Source organism: Balaenoptera physalus (assembly GCF_965194825.1).
Source record: "Balaenoptera physalus genome assembly, chromosome: X".
Classification (NCBI taxonomy): domain Eukaryota; kingdom Metazoa; phylum Chordata; class Mammalia; order Artiodactyla; family Balaenopteridae; genus Balaenoptera; species Balaenoptera physalus.
In genome coordinates, this window is record NC_138903.1 from 13,426,790 (window position 1) to 13,446,809 (window position 20,020).

The 20,020-nt window shown below is 41.0% G+C and overlaps 1 protein-coding gene across 6 annotated transcripts in view; it reads left to right on the forward strand.

Moving 5' to 3' along the window:
- The window catches only part of BMX (BMX non-receptor tyrosine kinase), a 53,559-nt gene that overhangs the window by 9,775 nt on the left and 23,764 nt on the right, over positions 1–20,020 (forward strand). For 3 of the 6 annotated variants that reach the window (XM_082447147.1, XM_082447150.1, XM_082447152.1), the window contains exons 2-11: positions 3,060–3,206; positions 4,038–4,142; positions 6,126–6,207; positions 8,161–8,280; positions 10,556–10,620; positions 13,167–13,342; positions 14,805–14,876; positions 15,536–15,589; positions 17,264–17,318; positions 18,627–18,706. In XM_082447147.1, the coding sequence (XP_082303273.1) occupies positions 3,060–3,206; positions 4,038–4,142; positions 6,126–6,207; positions 8,161–8,280; positions 10,556–10,620; positions 13,167–13,342; positions 14,805–14,876; positions 15,536–15,589; positions 17,264–17,318; positions 18,627–18,706 (956 nt within the window). Of the gene's footprint in view, positions 1–71; positions 2,128–3,059; positions 3,207–4,037; positions 4,143–6,125; positions 6,208–8,160; positions 8,281–10,555; positions 10,621–13,166; positions 13,343–14,804; positions 14,877–15,535; positions 15,590–17,263; positions 17,319–18,626; positions 18,707–20,020 lie in introns of those variants that run through there. The other 3 variants (XM_082447149.1, XM_082447148.1, XM_082447151.1) reach the window with 3 other exon arrangements.

The following is a 20,020-nucleotide window of genomic DNA, read 5'->3' on the forward strand; positions in this document are numbered from 1 at the left end:
TCTATGGAAATAGATTTCTGGTTTCTAGCTTTAGGATCGAATTTTATTTTGTTTAGTTTTTTTTTAAAAAAAAAAAACCTTCCCAACTGAATTTCCCTTAAATGTGGGTAGGCAGAGCCGAGTTTGCTAGTCACTGGACAGGCAGTTGAGTGAACAGTGGCCCTGGAGCCCTGTTGACTTATTGTCCTAATACAAGGCGAGAGACGTTCCATTTCTAAAAATTAGTCCTCACCATAGACATGCCTTCAGTTTAGAATCTAGGCTACTCTAGGAGAAGAGGGAAGTACAAGGAAGGGACAGAAGCAAGTAGAAGGAGAAAGGAAGGTCCAAACTTGATCAGGAACCAAGTATTGTCTCAGAAGAAACTGATCGGGAGATGACAAAAGTGTGAGTCATCAAAACAGGGTTCTTTAACTTTGTTAAGATGCGCTGGAGTCCAGCTTAGGGAGCGGAACTTTGAAGGACCTCAGAGGCAGGTGGCTCCAGGTGTTTGTGACATGAGAACCATAGATTACAGACACGTATGCACAGCATGTGAACTCATTTTTGTGAAAATAAACATCTGCATGTGTAATTTGAAAAAAATCTAAAGGTATGTTCACCAAAATGTTAACAGTTTTCTTTTGCTTGTCTGTAGTTCTTGCTTTTGTCGAATAAACATATATCACATATGATTTTAAAAATGAAAGCCAAAAAATTCACAAAGGGCAGGATTTGGAATAAACATTTTTGTTAAAATTTGACAAATTATATTTCATTAGATGCAACGATGTGTATAAACTCTTGGAGATTTATTAGAAAATGTTCTTGAGGACTCGGTACCTTCCTTTCTACTCAATGTCCTTCTTCCCTTCAATATACAGAAGCGACTTTGTGAAGTTCATTTGTCAGTGGTTTCTGTGGCTCATCATATTAGATTTTTAGATAAAATTCCCCAAGAAACCATTCTTCATGTGATGAATGTGCAAGTTCTATAAACAGAGAAGCATGTGTATCATCATGTAGTACGAGAAGGGCTGTGCTCCACCTTGGACATTGGGATTTGCATTTTTAAAACAGTGCTCTTAATGTTACAAATTGATTCAGCATCTGAAAAAAAATGTTGAAAAGTTAACTTTGTATTCAACTAACCAGATCTATTTAACTACCACTCTGCTTTGAGGAGGAATGTTTTAGCTGTGGATGTAAAAGACATTTGACAAGAGTTTTCACAGTGTTCTCTTTCTGCTTTGTTAGTTAATTTTTTTCATGGAGAAATTTAAAAGGCAAAAAGTTCCCTACACCTCTGCCCAGTGTGATATGGCTCCTCCAAAGGGGACTTTAACTCACAAAAAGTAGACCTTCCAGAGTTTCAGTAAGTGTTCAAGCAAATTCTCTTCCGGCCATAGACTATGGGTGTAGAAAATAATCTTATCTGAACAGGCGTGTGCGTAGAGGTTACCACGGAGGCAAAGGTGAAGGGAGGCGTGCTCCCTGCCTTCCCAGGGCCGGCTGGGTTGACTGTGCCCTGATCTCTGCCTCATCTTTGAGTCCAGGACAAAGAAACCAGTGGCCATGGAGAATAGCACTCATTGGGCTCAAAAAGAAACCCATTCTACTTTCACAAAAGAATTATACTTTTTTTCCAGATAAAACAATATTCAAAGCAAAAAGTGGCCAAGACTTTATTATATTTAATGGCTAAGATTTCTACTACTTCTGCCTAGGAGACAAACAATGCCCTTGGAGAACATTTGAGGTTTTAATAAATAATTGCCTGATCTATGTAGATAAATAATAAAAGCTGATTTGCTTGATTCCCATTTTTACAGTGGTGTGGCCTATGTCACGAGGGAAACTGGCTGGGCCTGACCATGGTTTATTCAATGCCAAGCAGAGTTTCTTAGTCTCCCTTTCTTCCACTCCTACCATAGTGGGCCCATCATACTCTGGGGCCATGCCCATTAGTGACTGTGTGGCTGCTTCCTGATCAAGTGATAAATAGGATGCAAATATCTTCTTTTTAATGCATGACCCTGGCATAGCCAGAGGGAAAATGAGTGGGGTGTCTCAGAGCAGTGACTTTTTGCCTAGAGCTTGAGAGTTAAAGACCTACAAGCACACTTCTTCAGCTCTATCGAAATTAAGGTGAGTAAAGTTAATTACCTTCAGATTATCAATAAACAAAGAAAGATAGTAATGATTGGGCATCTGACTGCTAATAACCATGTGATTTCACAAAGCAAAGAAGAACATAAGGAAGTTGGTCTCTTGTGGCCGACTGCTTAGCATTCCTTTTCATTACCAGACCTGATATCAGACAGAGGGTTGAAGCAACAGTCTTAGTAGAACCAGAAAATGAATGCATTTATTTTCCAGAAATATCTTAACTTTTAATGTTTAATGCAGTTTTGGAAGAAAAAGCAAGAGTGTTTTTAGTTTATGAAGTACCAATTCTTTCAGTTCTTTTGATAGCTTTTGAAAATGTTTTATGCTCAGAAATAGTGAAAATTATACCCAAGTCCTTTATGCTAAAGATCTGATCATGTTCAGGGACTGTGGTGTCATTTACAACAATATCAGAGTCTCACAGTGGTTTGGATAATTTGGTCCAACAATTGGCCCCATTAGTGGAGAGAAGTTTCAATTGATCAGTTGCTTCAGACACGGTGAACTGTCTGGAGTTCAGATTGTTTAAAGTTGGATGATATTCGATTCAATTCAACAAACGTCCACAGAATGTTTAAGGAAAGAGGAGAATTTTGACATGGTGGTCTGGAAGGTAGCGTGAAGATGGTGAATTTATGATCCAAAGTGGGAGATGAGTACAATGCATAAAATGCTATAAAAATAGCAACGTATTTAAACATGTCAAAGCCAAGGCAGTAGGAAAAAAGTGCAGGAATGTGTGTGTTTAAGAGCCTGCTTCATTGCATTTTCCTCTATACTGTTAAATCTAATTTTAAAAAACTATTTATATTATGCGTTAATGAGAAATAGTTGAATAAAAATTATGAAAGCTAAAAGACAACCTAGCTAGATGCTGCCAACATTCATTCTAATCATTTTATTTTATTTAGGACGACAATATGGACACAGAATCCATTCTAGAAGAACTTCTTCTCAAAAGGTCACAGCAAAAGAAGAAAATGTCACCCAATAATTACAAAGAGCGGCTTTTTGTTTTGACCAAAACAAACCTCTCCTACTATGAATATGACAAAATGGTGAGACCCTATTTATTTCATTGTTTTTAATGCTACTTATTTTTCTCAAGTCTCCACAAAGTGCTTAATATAAGGAAACATCAGGTTTCTTAGCGAACACAGTAAAAATCAACTTGCACTCACTTATCACATTGTCTTTTCTTAGCCAAGTTATAATTAATTCAAGATAAAGCATTTTCAAACATTGCTTAACTTTACTAAGGCAAATTGTAACTTTAGAACAGTGGTTCTCAACTGGGGGTATTTTTGCCCTCCAAAGGATACTTGGCAATGGCTGGGGACATTTTTGGTTGTCATCATTGGGGGAGGGGGGCAGTCTGCTACTGGCATCGAGTGGGTGGAGGCCAGGGACGCAGCTAAACATCCTACAGTGCCCAGGCTGGCCCCGCCACAAAGAATGATCTGGCCCCGAATAGTGCTGAAGATGAGAAACCCTGTCTTAACAAATGCTGGAAATAAGACTATTTCTGTGCAGCTGAGAATTCTATCACAGTAGAAATACTGAAATACTGTCATAAAATTGAAACAAGATGAAGATGCTTAATTTTCCTGAATAGATTAACCATATGGCAGGTGATTTGAAATGTGTTTCAAGATTATCAAAAAAAATTAAGTGCTGCTTGAAGACTTGCTTTTGGAGGAGTTTATGTCCACACTCGAAAAATATATTCTCTCATCATTGGATTTTGACTATTATGGAATAATTGGAATGATTCTCACGTGCCCATCTCATCTCCCAATCTCCCTCCTAAGTGTAACGTTAACTTGATTCTGTTCTTTGTGCACCACGGTATATCACGTGAGGCATCTTATATTTTCCTTTTAATTCAGAAAAGAGGCAGCAGAAAAGGATCAATTGAGATTAAGAAAATCAGATGTGTGGAGAAAGTAAATCTTGAGGAGCAGACCCCCGTGGAGAGACAATACCCATTTCAGGTAAGGGGAGGGATAACATTCCATTGGATGGATGGCTCTTCTTTTAATATTTTCTATTATGAACTCAGTATTGGGGGGATAAAGAAAGATGTTGCTAAATGATTCATTAAGACGATGGCAGGTGCTTATATTTGTGTAACCATAGAGAGCATTCTCAACCTCTCTCTGAATTTGGAACATCCCCAGATAGGATCGGGGCAGTTTGCTAAAATTCTATCCACCAAGCTGCCTTCCCTAGTAGGAGAGAAAGATAGATGAGTGTGTAAGCCTTAGTGGTCTGACTTGCCTTGGGGCCTGATGATCTCTTTCATCAAACACTGCGGAGCATTTCCAATATGCTACAAGGTACTAGGCACGCTATCAGGAATAAAATGCCATCCCTGTCCCCAAGGCATTTACAGAGCATTATAATGCAGGGAGGTGGGTGTTAAGACGAAGGTGGCAGCGTAGCCATGGTGTCCCAGAAAGGAGAAGCTGCACTTCTCACTCCAAGAGGTCAGGGAGATTTCCTGTTGGAGGTGACACTCAGGTTGGGAAGGACAATGGGAGTTTAGCCCAGCAAAAACAGGAAGGGCAGCGAAACCAAAGAAACAGCAGATGTCAAGACCCTGGTAGGTGAAACAGTATGGCATGTTTGGAGAAATCCAGGTGGTGCTTAGAATTAAGCAGCCCCATGAAAGAGTGAGAGGCGAGCCTGCAGAGGCAGCCAGGGCCATATCACGAATGCCTTTGCACAGCACGCTAAGGAGTCTGAATTTTACCCTGAAGTATTTCAAACACTGGTCTCCTATGGAGAGGGTGCCTACAGTACCCCATGGAAGTGACTTGATCTAACACCTGCCCTACTTTTATTATATCAGGAACACTTATCTTTCTGCTCTAGAGACAGACAGACTGTTCTTCCAATGGTCAGACTACCCTGTGCTAGTATGAGGGAACAGTGGCCAAAAAATGAAATAAAATAAAATAATCCAGTCAGTGAACAGTCCATACTTCCCACTTAAAAAAAAAAAAAAGAAAAAAGAACATTGCCCAATTGGGAAAAACCGGAGGAGCGTGTGCTCATGGAAGATGCTTCAAATGAGTATCACCACGGCATGGAATACTCAAAAGAACATGAGCTTTGGAACACCACAGAGCTCCTAGCCCCACTGCTTATATTTGTGTAACCATAGACAACATTCTCAACATCTCTCTGAGTTTGTTTCTTCATTTGCAAAGTGGGCATAATCATATATTTTTATAGACTTGAAAGGGAATTAAAATGTTAAATTATCTAGGAAAGAGCCCAGAAACTAGTTGGTATTTAGTAAATGGTCTGTATTGTTTACCCACAAACGCTGAATAAACTAGAGAAGGATCTGGGCAAGACATTGGAATGTTTAAACATTTCACCAAGTATCATAAGGAATAGAAAATGATTTATACTGGGGATTCCAAGGGTGGGACATGACCCAAGGGAGTAAAGTAACAGGGAGACATATTTTCACTCAATATAAGCATGAACCATATAATGATCAGAATGAATGGAAATTGGCAAGGATGGCATAGCAAAAATAAAGGACATTCTATCCCTGAACATATTTTCAAGGATAGAGCAGATAAACATTTTCCAGTGGGCTATAAAGACAGTCATGCACTGGGTTGGTGGATAGACCAGAACACTTCTAAGACACCTGTAATGTCAAACATTTTATACTTTTATTAATTCTCCATGGTCCAGGGCATTCCTGCTGAGGCCTCAATGTTCACTGCTGTCAGATGCATCATTGCTGTGATTTTCCAAAGTGTAGAGGTGTCTGGGATAAAATAAATTGAGGGGTGGAGGATAAAAATAACTAGATTTAAAAAATCGAATTCCAGAGCTAATGTGTATTATATAGGCAAACTCAGTGTTTCTCTTGGATAACAAAAATTTGTAGTTGTACCAGAGTGAACTATTACACAATTATATCTAAATGCACTAAATCTTTTCCTTTCCAGATTGTCTATAAAGATGGGCTTCTCTACGTGTATGCATCAAATGAAGAGAGCCGAAGTCAGTGGTTGAAAGCATTACAAAAAGGTAATTTTAAAAAAATGTCACCAAAGGGAGTCTCTGACTGGGCTCTTTTGAGGCTTAGTGGAGGAAAGATATGGCAATAAAAGGGCCTAACGCCGACAGAGGAATCTGTTGATTTTCCTACCAACCTCAGAGAATGTGCTGCACTCATCCTTGTTTTGCATTCTCTTTGTTACCTAGAGGAAGCCTGGGGATCGGATTCCCTTTTCTGCCCAGCACAGAGCTGGCTATTGTGCCTTCCCCACAGCTAGGAGGAAGCCAGACCACCTGCTCTCCACCCACTGCGCTTGCCTTTATCAGAGCAAAGTCTAGATCCTCATGGGGCTCTCTCTTGGGTCCCGTAGCTACTGTGCTTTGGATATTTACAGAAAATTATGTCTAATACTTACTAATACTTATCATTTGCCAGCTACTGTGTCAAGTAGTTGTAAAACATTTTCTTAGGTAATCCTCTTGACAACTCTATGGCAAGGGGTAATAATACTATTCTCCATTTTTCAGATAAGTGAAATTAAACAGACATGGCAAACGTCACATACCTAATTACGGAGAACACATAATTCAATTACCCAAACCCAACTTTTTAAACAGTACAGTATAAATGCCAGGCAAAACTGGGAATTTCATGAAACATTTATTTAGTGATTCTTAGGCTGCCCTGGTAACAACCTTTGACAGAAGAGAGAAAATTATTACTAATTTGGCACTATGATGTTTCTCCCTATGATATTTTTATTTTAAAGGTGGGTAATGGTGTGAGGACAGTATTTAACTCAAACGAGTGACTCTACTGGTGGAATTTCAGATATTAAGCTCCCAGATGGGGGAAGATTTTACTTCATTTAAGTTTTAGGTTCGGGCTCTTCTCACTACCCCTCAAATTACACCACTTAGACAACCACCTACTCTACTTCAATGCAAATACATCCTTTTTCACTCATAGGGCTTAATTTTCCCTTTGTATGAAAGGGTTTAGCAACCTATTCCGTAGGAGAAGCAAGTGGTCCAGGTAAGAGAAAACAACATGGTTTTTTTAAATATGCACATATTCCTAGAAAAGTAGCCCCACAAACCGTTTATTCCTTAGTGGAAACAGGTCAAAAGTCACGGAAGACCAAGAAGGGATGAGAAACTGTTCTAGCTCAAGAAAAACTAGAAAACTAAATGCCATGTGTGTTTCTAGATTGGATCCTCCATCAGAAAAAGTGAATGATTACAAAGGGTATTATTGGAATAACTGGAAAATTTTTGAATACAAAATATATATTAAGTAACAGTATGGTATCAGTGTTAAATTTCTTGAATTTGATAATTGTATTACAGTTATGTAAGGAAATGTCCTTGTTAACAGAAGTTACATGCTAAAGTAGTTATGGATGACATTATTTAGGTCATGATATCTGTGACTTACTCTCAAATGGTTAAGCAAAATATAATAATGATAAAAAATTTTAATAATAATGTGTATGTACAGAGAGAAAATGAGATGAAACAAATGTGGCAAACAGTTAAAAGTTGGTGAGTCTGTGTGAAGGGTATATGGACATTCACTGCACTATTCTTGCAACTTTTCTGCACATTTGAAATGTTTCAAAATAAAAAGCAGAAGCGGGGGGAGTATATGTTTATTGGAAACTTCTTTTCTTCTTGCTAAGATCTAGTCCTACTCTAAAATCCTAACACCAAGCTGATGCGTATATGTAGTTTCTAGCAGTTTTTTTTTTAAGACTGATATAAGTTATTGTGTTGTTCTTACTAAAACATGATTAGACTTTTCTTTTTGGCTTTTTAACTCCTGAGTGAAAGACTTACATCCTTTGGGAACCATTTGCTCTTAGCCTGGTTGCTAGCAAAATGAGGTTTTCATTGTTTTATGATAACAGCACTTACTGAATGTGTTTCTTCTCTTGGGCCAACGTTTACTCATGCTATGTTTTCTTCCTGCCTGCTCCCCAGAGATAAGGGGCAACCCCCATCTGCTGATCAAGTACCACAGTGGGTTCTTCGTGTACGGGAAGTTCCTGTGCTGCCAGCAGAGTTGCAAAGCGGCCCCAGGATGTACTCTCTGGGAAGCATGTAATGTGACCCCTCTGTCGGGCTGGACCCTGGGTGGACGAGGCCCTTTAGGCAAACCTGGCAAATGCCAGAACAGCTCGCCAGTTCAGGAAAACAAGATGTGCCAGATTGGTCAGCATCATGAATATCCAGCTTCGAACATGATATCTAGCAAATGAAATCTAATTCCAGGGTCAACTGAGTCATGTTCCTTAAAATAATAACAATATGAACATCTGCCATTCATTCATGTCATGAGAAATATTTTTAAATGGAAATCATAAATCAAGCAAGGAGCTGTTTATTTCCTCCCAAAATTCTTCCTGGTTGAAGATAAACTCCAGATGGGTAGAACGTGGTGAACATATCACCATGGTTCACAAACTAACATCATAAACTTAAAAAACCAACATTCTTTTCAAAAATATGTCCAAGGATAAAATTTAAGTAACACTTTTAATCGCCATATATACCAAAATGATGGATGGCCAAGTTTTCAGATATATTTAAAGTGGTTTGCCATTCTGTACATGTTTGTTGATTTCTTAATAACATCACAGAAAGTAGTGTAGGGTTTGCTTTACATGCAATCGGATTCCATCCAGAGTTATATTCCCAGGGAAATCTGCCTGAGACTTTATCCAGGGACAGAAAGCCCACTGAGTGGCTTTGAAGGGCTAAGGGAGGGAATGAATTATGTTGTTTTCTGCTTGTGCCCTACGGGGCCCCATTCTATCACCAGGATACTTACATGAAGCAGTCATATATTTTAGAAGTTTATCGTTGCTTAACAACATGAAGTTGTTGATAAATAAGAAGGAGAACTTATTTTGGTAACAGTTTTACCAGCCTGGACAAAATATGCTTGGACTATAATGACTTTAAAGAATTAAATGAGATCACCTGCATGATAACAACTTCAGGAACTGTAAAACAAGGACGTGAAATATCATTCAAATTCACCCCACAATAGTATTGACCCCCGACAATCGTGTTAATACTACAGGTAATTTTACAACAGAATCAGTGACTAAATATTCATTGTATTTCCCATCTCAATTAAACTATACAATGAATATTTATTCATCTTAATTAGATCACATTGCCCTTTATACTCATGAATTGTAATGATTTAATGAACTGTACAGAATGAACTGTGCATGTATCTTCCCTCCAGTGTGAAGGGCCAGAGAGTAATGTCTGCATACAGCATTAATCATTTACCCCAATGATTCTGTCTATGGTCAGCATTATTACTCAGCAGGCCAGATTCCAGCTCTGACTTTGCCCTAACTCCCTGGGAAAGAGCAGGAAAACAGGCCAGAGAGAGCACTGCCTTGGGATTATCTTCCTGGGCTCTGTCTGGATGGCACCTGCCATGTGTCCTGGGGGCCAAAGGCTCTCTGCCGGCCTCTGAAGAAAACTACAGAATGTAGTAGAGATGTCATGGCTTGCAGACAGCTGTGATATTGTCTGTCTGCCTAAGTGTGTAACTTCTTCCCTCGGCCTCCTCCTCTGCTGAGCTACAAGGCAGCCCGCAGGCACATCTACTAGGAAGGGAACAGTTGGGCATCTTTGCTTCCTTCTGTTTCCAAAATGTCATGGACCACCCTCTGTCCAAGGTATATATGGCCTATAAATAAGTTGACCATACACCCCAATTTGTTTGGGACAATCTCATCCTGCAGCTGGGGACCAGGCATAATTATTAAAAGCCTACCCATCACTGTCAGAAATGTTCCAGCTGAGTCAATAAACCATATGGCGACCCCACTTATAAGGCATACAATGGCTTCACCCTCACAACCTGGATGTCTATCTACATGTGTGAGCAGAAAGAAAAACCAACAAGTATCCTAACAACGGGAGGGGGGGGAAGCATATGATAAGTTTGTTCACTTATAAATCAGCTATTTCTATGCATCTTGTATGAGCTGATCAAAGAAGAATCAGACATGGATTCTGAATCCTAGGGTCGTAGATACTACCCAATGAGATTAGATATCTGTTACTCAGATACGAGGTGGAAATGTGGTATAAATTAACAGTTTATAGAATTTAGAGGACCTTGAATTTCTTATCCACTTGGGAAGATACTGATAATCAATGGTGAAGTGGTATCTGAGTCGGGTATTATACAGGAAAGCAACAGAATCACTCCAGATGTTCTGTCTAAGTTCATGTAATCTGGAGTATTGCTCACACAATCTAGTTCACTCTTTTGATTCATAACATTGGGTGTTTTGCTTTGTTTTATTTAAAGTTTTTTCTGCTATTACTTGGTTTTACTCTTCAGATGCTGATCTGCACATTGAACCCAAAGAAGAAAAACACAGAGTTCCCATCTTCCCAGACAGAGTGGTAAGTCGACATTTCAATTTTTTCATAGTCAGGATATATTAAATAAACCAAGAGTTGCCAAATTCAAGACTAGAATACATGGGCTTCATTCAGAATGCCCAGCAAAGAGAGAGAAGACGTGACCTATCGCCAATAGCCATGGCAGTAGCAAATAATAAATTCAAACATAGAACCATTTTACCATTTTATGTTTTTTGCATTTAACGACTGGGCCTTTTTCTAACCTGTAAACACAAAAAATGGTGTATGTGGGAGAAGCCCTTAAGATGGCATCACATATAACAGGCAGCTATTATTGGCTGACATTCCTCCCCCACCACCAGCATGGCTAAGTCTGCCTCATGTTCGTATCCTGGCAAAGGAACGGGACCCCATAGGGCACGAGCAGAATATAATTCTTTCCTTCCATTATCCCTTCAGAGCCACTTGGTGGGCTTTCTTCTCTGTCCCTGAGGTATGTCATTACCTCAGATGACATAAAATTTCCCAATTACTAGTAGTCATGAGAAGAGCCTCTAAAGTGATCCATCCAATGTTATAATCCCATGACTCGAAACGTCATTTCAAGTTAAAACATCCCCCCCTTCCCTTAGCTCAAGTCTACATCAGAGGGCAGCCTGCTTTGGGGGAGAGGTCATGGAGAGGCTGAGATTTCTGACGCTTTCAGGATTGAGGCCCAGGAAGAGACGGCCTAATGAAAAAGAGACAGTCATACGTGGCCACTCCCATCATGATTTGGTAGTGGTGGCTTCTGGGTGAGACAGTTTTCCAGTGCTGATTCTTTATCATACAGGAGACTTTCGTGGATTTCCCCCTGGGGTGCAGTTTTACGACAGAGCAAATGTCTTGACCCTTAGCTCTTCGGTTTCTATCCTCAAACTTTCTACTGGGTCCATTCACTCATCTGGGGCAGAGTTCCTTTCAAGATGGCTCCCAGCCAACCCTCACTCAAGGGTGGAGTTGGCCTACAGGAAAACAAACAAAACCTTGATTGCTCTGCTCAGTAAAACTGTATGTGGCTCGCGCTCACAGTACAGGCTATCCTTGTACTCTGCTCTCTTGGGTTCAAAGCCATAACTTCCTGCTTTTAGGCTTCCCAGGTAGGTGTCAGCCTCCTCAAATGCCAGGAGACACATAAAATGGCCTCTCTGTGGTTTTGTGGAAGCTCACCTGAAAGTAAGGGAGCATCTCCATCCACCCATCAGCTCTGTGGTGTCTTGGGTACTTATTTTCACCTACACACATTCACACATACTTACTTCTCTCTTTCTATCTAAGTAAAAACCATGTAACTTTTGTAAACCAACATGAAGGACAAAAAGAAATCCATTATTGTCATAGGTTGAATTTTTGTCTCCCCAGATTCATGTCCACCCAAAACCTCAGAATGTGACCTCATTTGGAAAGAGGGTCTTTGCAGATATAATTAGTTAAGGATCAAGATGAGATCATACTGGATTAGGATAGATCATAAATTCAATCACTGATGTCCTTATAAGAAGAGGAGGGGACACAGAGAGATACACAGAGAAGGAGGCCATTTAAAGACCTAAGCAGAGATTGGACTTATGATGCCACAAGCCAAGAATGCCTAGAACCACCAGAAGCTGGAAGAGGCAAGCAAAGATCCTCCCCCACAGCCTTTAAGTGAAACCTTGATTTTGGACTTTTGACCTCCAGAGCTGTGAGAGAATAAATTTCTGTTGTTTTCAACCACCAAATGTGTAGTAATTTGTTATGGCAGCCCTAGGAAACTGATGGAATTTTTAAGGTTTGGGGGTTTTAGTTTGTTATCAGTGATATTGCTTTTTTTGGTTTGGATACATGCTACAGCCCTGAAGCTTGAAAATTATGGCTCTGTAAAACACCTAAGAGCAATGTCCAGAATAAGCAAAGGTCAATTAGTGGTTACCTAGGGGCAGGATGGGAACGGAGACTAACTAGAAATGGGCCCGAGAGATCTTACAGGAGTGATAGAAGGATGCTAAGACTGGATTGTGGTGATGACTGCTCAACTTGATAAATTTACTGAAAATCACTGAATTCTACACTTACAAAGGGTGAATTTTATAGTATGTGGTATGTAAATTATACTCTAATAAAGTTTATTTTAAACAAATCTAAGAGCAGAGGATAATTTAGGAGCCCAAAACCCTGGCATCTAGTCTCTGGCAAGTAATTCCCTCCCCCTCCCTCCCCCTTTCTCCCTTCCCCTTCCTCCTTCCCCCCTCCCTCCCTCCCTTCCCCCTCCCCCTCCTCCCTCCCTCCCCATTCCTCCTTCTCCCTCCCTCCCTCCTCCCCCTCCTCCCTTCCTCCCCCGTCTCCCCTCCCTTCCTCCCTCCCCTCCTCCTTCCTCCCTCCCCACTCCCTTCCTTCCCTCCCTCCCCCTCCCCTCTCCTTTCTCCCTCCCTCCCCCACTCCCTCCCTTCCCTCCTCCCTTCCTTCCGATTTTTTAAAATTTAAGAGCTAATATACTTTGGTTGTTAGTCCCCAGTTCATGCATCTGTGCCTCACTGTGATGTACTAAAATCTCTTATCCTCCAAAGCTGAAGATTCCTCGAGCAGTTCCTATTCTCAAGATGGATGAACCATCTTCAAGTACCGCTCTAGCTCAGTATGACAGTGACTCCAAGAAAAACTGTGGCTCCCAGTCAAACGTCAACATGTGGTATATGCCAAGAGAAGACTGCCCTGACTGGTGGCAAGTAAGAAGACTGAAAAGGTAAACCCCAGCTTTCAGTCTGGCTGTGCGGTGCATAGAGTAGACACTGCCCCACTGCCTTGGAGCTGAGCCTCAACTCGGTCCACACAGGCCTCACCTGAGATAGAGATGCCCTCTGAGAAAATGTTCAGTGCCTGAGCCGGAAGCCTGGATAGCGGTGGCCCTGCTGAGACTCAGCAGCACAGACTTTCCATTTAGATGATCATATCTAATGATCTAAGTAATACTTGAGCATTTTATTCCCTTTCCTTTCTCTCCCCTCTTCCTCCAAATAACCCCATGCTCCAGAACACCAAATCTTTAAACTATATCCTCCATCTGAGAGAGCTCAGAGTGGGTTACTTTTTAATGTACTTCAGTATCACTGGCCAAATGACCAGTAAATCAACTGAGGCCATGGCTGCCTTCTCAGGAGGTACACCTTCGCCCACACAGTCTTCTTTGCCACTTCCTCTTTTCACTTACCATCTGGGACATTTGAATACATGAGGACATACTAAATTTTTAATTTTTTAAAGTTTTAATTGTGGTAAAACGTAATGTAAAGTTTACCACCTTAGTCATTTTGCAGTGTAGAGTTCAGCAGTGCTCATTACATTCCCAGTGTTGTGCAACCTGCCTGATTACTCTGAATGTCTGTACAGTATTCCCTCACGTGGATAAACCTAAGCGATGCACAATTGATGGATACTCTCCACGTGCTCTTAAAAACCACAAAAAGGCTAAATAAATCGCTTAGCATTTTTAAATAAGAGTTTTCTTATGAAGAACTGAAGGGAAAAAGCTATGTTAGTGAGCAAGGCTGTCTGGGAAGCTGGGGAAGGAGGCATTGCTGTGCTGGGGCTTCTCCAGGCATTCACTGCAGTGTGGTTTTGAAAAAGACCCTGGGCTGTGAAGGCAAACAGGAAGTAGGTCCTACATTCTAAATAAAACGGCCTTTGGACTTGGAGAAGTCGGTACTTCCTCATGCTCCGCTTCGCACCCCAAACGAGAGAGAGAAAATGATGGGTGGCAGAGGATGAAGAGAATCCTGCAGATCCATCTGTGTCCACATGGAGTTAAACGGTTTGGTATTTTCAGGACTTTCCTTTGCAATCATAACAGCAAAGAGGAAAATAACTTATTTTAAAATATATCAGCAACAGAATGCTTGCATACATACAAGAAAATCAGGGCAAACCCAGTCAAGATGATTTATTAATCCAAGTTTTCTATTGTTCGGGGTTATTATGAGCCATTATTAAAATTCTCTTTTGTTTAGGCATCCTGTCAAACTACTGCTTTTTAGTGGCGTCCCTGCAAGTCTGAAAATGTGAAAATGACTCAATAGCTTCCATTTCCAAACCAAGTGACATAAATGGGTCAAAATGTTAAAGCTGAAACATATCTAACAAAATTACTTTTGTCATTTAACATTTATAAATAAACATCAATTTATGAAATGTATCCCTCTTTTTTGTAGCAGTGAAGATTTGGCATGCAGTAACCAAAGGGAAAGAAATGTTGTAGATCACAGCACCTTAAAGATGTCATGGTAAATCAAATTCAGATATTCTTTTACACCCAGGATTTCTTCCATTTGCAGGAAAACTAACCACATTTGTAATAATTTTGCAACTAGCCTTTACTTTTTAAGGTAAATATAAAACAAATCCAGGTAGTTTGCTTCTCTGAACCCTGAAGGTGGTCTGAGTTGATGGCTTCTGGGTCACGCTGATACTTCCTACCCATCGTTCATGATATACATTGGTGTTCTCATGAACACGGACATACCGGGCTCAGGCATCTCTAGCAGGAGGGAAAACAACGTAGAGTTGAGTAACTCTTCTCTTAGAATAGCTCTATACACAACCAAGATTTTCTCTAGCTTTATATCACGGCTCTCCCGGAAGCGTCCTCATTTATTTCACGAGCCCGCTCTTCTGACAGAGTCAAAGAAATCTACATTCCTGGGGGCCTTCTGTATCAAGGAGCCAATTTCTCATGAAACAGGGCATGAACTCAACTTTTAAGCAATTCTCTCTTCACTCCGCTGACACCTTCCCAAGTGCAAAAAAGGAGAAGCTAACAGTCCAGATTTTATTCACATGGATGAAAGCAGGGTGGGACTTGATATGGCACTGTGAGGCACCTGGATTATTTCTTGGTGGTTTTTTTTTTTTTTGTATTCATGTCATTCCCTCTCTTCTTAAGGGGATCCCCTGAGTCAAGTTCATCTGAAGAAGAGGAAAACCTTGATGACTATGAGTGAGTTTTGAAAGTCCCCTGTGTTTCTCTAAAACTAGACATAGATGTTTCTATTGTTTTCTTCCCCTAAGGTTATAAGCAGATGGCTCAAACTTGCTCAGGAGGCTGTATTTACATGGAGACACTCATGTGAGGTTCTGGGCCACGTATTTGGAGGATGGGTGACAATGAACTGGGTTGTTACTAATGAAAGTATTTTTCCCCAGTCTGGATGATCTAAATCAGCTGCACATATTCCTGGGATTTATCACATACCTGGCCTCCTCTTCATTTCGCTTTGACTTCATAGATACAGCCCATGACATTTCTGCTGATTATTTCTTCCCTGGAGGCCCCTTGCCAGGATGATGTTTGAAGGCTCTTATTAGCGTTGAGTCCAATTGTGAAGTTAGTTATGATGCAGTAATTTTACAAGGTAGCACAACCGAGCCTTGAATATCACAGCATTTATGTTGAGAGATTCCTATTCCTAGAGTGACCTTATCATTGAACATCCAAACTAGGACACTTTAGGAAGAGAAAGAGTGCACTGCTCAATGTTACATCTGGACATCAGGCATAAACTGGACTCCTCTGGGCAAATAAGAATGTGTGATCACCCCAATTATACTGAGACAGGGTGGTCTTAAGTGGCTGTTAAGGTCCTTTCCAAAATCTAAGACTCTATCATTCGACAGCAAATAGGGACAAAATAATCGTCTCTTGGACTTAAAGTCTGGCATTAAGGAGAGGTGGGAGTAATAAGGCGCACTGCATCTCTCAGACACCTGCTACCCAACAGCGACCAATTCAGTTGGACACTAGGGTAACACATATTTCTAGTTCTGGTTTTGTATGAGTGCTGTTATTGATTCATTGGCTACGAGTGCAGTGAGAGCATTTACAAAGTACATGTCACTCTTCACCACCTTCTGGTTCCCCTTTAACCGTAGCTTCTTCCCCAACATCTACCCTCTGGAAAGCAACTACTGGAATCATTCAAACTAAGATAAAAATGACTGAGATACAAAATGTAAAACCGATAGCTAGTGGGAAGCAGCTGCATGGCACAGGGAGATCAGCTCGGTGCTCTGTGACCACCTAGAGGGGTGGGATAGGGAGGGTGGGAGGGAGACGCCAGAGGGAGGGGATATGGGGACATATGTATACGTATAGCTGATTCACTTTGTTATAAAGCAGAAACTAACACACCATTGTAAAGCAATTATACTCCAATAAAGATGTTAAAAAGAAAAATGACTGAGAAATGCTAGCACAAAAATCATCCAAAGATAATTATACTTTAACAGATGACAAAGACTTAAACCAAAGGGAGAGAACCTCTAATCATGGATTTTAGTCTTTCGCATTTAGATGAATTGGAAGGCTTTCTTTGACTTGGAAAGCCCAGATCTGACCATATAGACAGTCTCTATCTCCATCATTTCTAGATTCCAATGGGGTGGAGAGGCGTGCACTGGGGAAATGATCAGGGCCGCACCCCAGAATCATAATTGGGTGGCGGAGACTGAGGAGTCTGAGTTTTTAACACCTCCTCAAGTGATCCTCTTGAACAGCCAGGTTTGGAAAACCCTGATCTGGGCCAATGCCTCATTTTACAGGTGAGAAAGTTAAGTGACAAGTTATGCAATTAAAAACTATTAATTCTCAAAATGGAAATCCTTTCTATTGCAGCTGGTTTGCAGGTAACATCTCCAGGTCACAATCTGAGCAGTTACTGAGACAAAAGGTAAGTAGTCTAGTCTTTAAAATGGCCTCTAAGAATGTCTTTCTAGTGTTGGGCGTGGAGGGTAATGCACTGCTCATAGAAACCTTGCTGCGAGTTACACAGCCAAGACGTCAGAGTGTTAACTGTCCGCCCTGTGGGTTACCAGGCCCCTCACAGCCAGCCACTTCCTCTAACCCTAGTGCTCTGTAAGAAACCACTCCAAAATGTAGTGGCTTGAAACAACAAGCTTTATGATTCTTCACCGTTCTATGAGTCAGCTGGGCCAGCAGTTCTGCAGGTTTTGCTTAGGGTCACTCATGTGGCTGCATTTAGCTGGTGGATTGACTAAGGGTCGGGTTAGCTGGGGTAGTCAACCAGGGTGCCATATTCCATCTCCATGTGGCTAACTTGGGCTTCCTCACAGCACGGTCATCTCAAGGCAGTGGTTGAAGAGGCCAAGCCCCACAGTTCAGTGCAAGCAATTACACGGTCTCAGCTTTTGTCATGTTTGCTAATGTCCCACTGGCCAAAGCAAATCAGCTGGGCCGGCCCAGAGTCGATGTGGGAGGGGACTACACAGGGCAGGAATATACAGAGAGATGATTTACTGGGGGCCATCTGTACCTCATACTTCAAGCCTGTCACTAAAACCATTAGCACCTAAACCAGAGTACAGCAGATGTAATGGGGAATAAATCTATTGGATTTTGTTACTAATTGGTAATGGACTTACCAACTGCAAACTCTTTTGACCTACAAAAATGACACTTTGCTATAGTGCAACCTAATACAACACACCAATTATTTCTTGGAGGGGTACTAGTGAGAATGTGGTGACCACTACCTAACTTGGTATTTTGTCACATGCATGGTTTAATATCCACTTTGTCTAAATCTAAATATGCTTAGTATCAGCACATTACAAAAAACAAGTTGAGCATAAATTTAATAAATGATTTGTTCTGCATCTTTGGTTTTCTAAAACCTTCCAAGGGCATGATATGGTGATATGTGGTTTAAAATTTTATCTCTGAAAGATTAAAATGTTAGGCTTGCACAAACACAAAACAGGGAAAATTATCAGAGAAGGTTAAAAATTAACTGGAGAGGAAGAGTTGAAGCACACAGGGTAGATCTATAAAGACACTGAGTGAGAGAAGGAGGAAAGCTAAACCAGGGGTCCCTTCTGTGCCAACTGGTGAGTAATCTGTGCCATCAATGTTTAAAGTGGATCTAAAAGATCTACTTTCCTACCACCTACCAGGGCAAATCGTTTTCAAGAATAATGAAAATGTTTTCTGTCCCTTCCACACTCTCCTTCCTATTTAGGGAAAAGAAGGAGCATTTATGGTTAGAAATTCCAGCCAGGCGGGAATGTACACAGTGTCCTTGTTTAGTAAGGCTATGAAGTAAGTATGATGCGGACTTCTTTCATCTTCTTGTGTATGTTCTTTGAATATGCTGGTCATTCAGTCACATTTTGGGACAAGATCCCATCTTTAAACTCTGGAATTTGGGATCAAAGTATTTCTGTGGGATGCGATCATTCGTAGTTGCCTACCCCCCCCACCCCGCAACCCCGTACTATCAAGAGGCTGTTTTCTGGGCGATTCTCTCCTGCCCATCCCAGACAGCAGCAGAGCGCCCAGTGCACGGCGAGCCTTTAACATTTGTGAAAGGAATCCTGCGTTATTCCCCCTTGATTCATCCTAAGCCTAGAAAGAGAAAAATAATAGGAATGGTGCCTCTACACTCTTGGCCCTAGCCACCCGCTGAGCTGAGAAAGCTACCCCAGTGTCTGGTTTTTAGTAAGTCTTTCCAGGGGGAGCAGGAGGTTGAATCAGTGTAGCTGTGTTCCCTGGATGGCTTCTTTCTACGGTGCTGTCCTGTTGGTGTGGTTAAGAGTTCTGCTGTTAAGCTGCACCTGAGTCCAAATCCTGACTCTGCCATTTCAAAACGTTATGACATTAAGCAAGTTTCTTAACTTCTGTGCCTCAACTTCCTTATCTGAAAAGTGGACATAATAACAATTATTATGTCCTATGGATGAAGTGGGTTAATTCACATATTGGATCAGAACAGTGCCTGGCACATAACACACACTTAATAAAGTAATAGTAATCACTAGTATTGTTGTTGTTGGGAAACAGTAATTCTACTACCCCCCCCCCATGCTTAGGTATATAAGGCCCCACGGTTACCTCAGGCAAGTCACCCTCACCAACATTAGGGTCCCCCTCCAGAGTTTTACAAGCCACTTTCCCATTGGTTGTTAGCCTTTTTATTCCTTCTAAACATCCTGTGAAGCAAACAGGAAAGCTGTTTTTATTCGCACCATTTTACATATGAGAGGACTGAGGTTCAAAGAGAGCTTTTCTTTTCTTTTTTTTTTTTTAACATCTTTATTGGAGTATAACTGCTTTACAATGGTGTGTTATTTTCTGCTTTACAACAAAGTGAAGCAGTTATACATATACATACATCCCCATATCTCCTCCCTCTTCCATCTCCCTCCCTCCCACCCTCCCTATCCCACCCCTCTAGGGGATCACAAAGCATCGAGCTGACCTCCCTGTGCTATGCGGCTGCTTCCCACTAGCTATCTATTTTACGTTTGCTAGTGTATATATGTCCATGCCACTCTCAAAGAGAGCTTATAAAGACCACCCTCAAAACTAATAAATGACAGACTTGAAGCCAAGCCTTCAACAGCCAAGTTCATG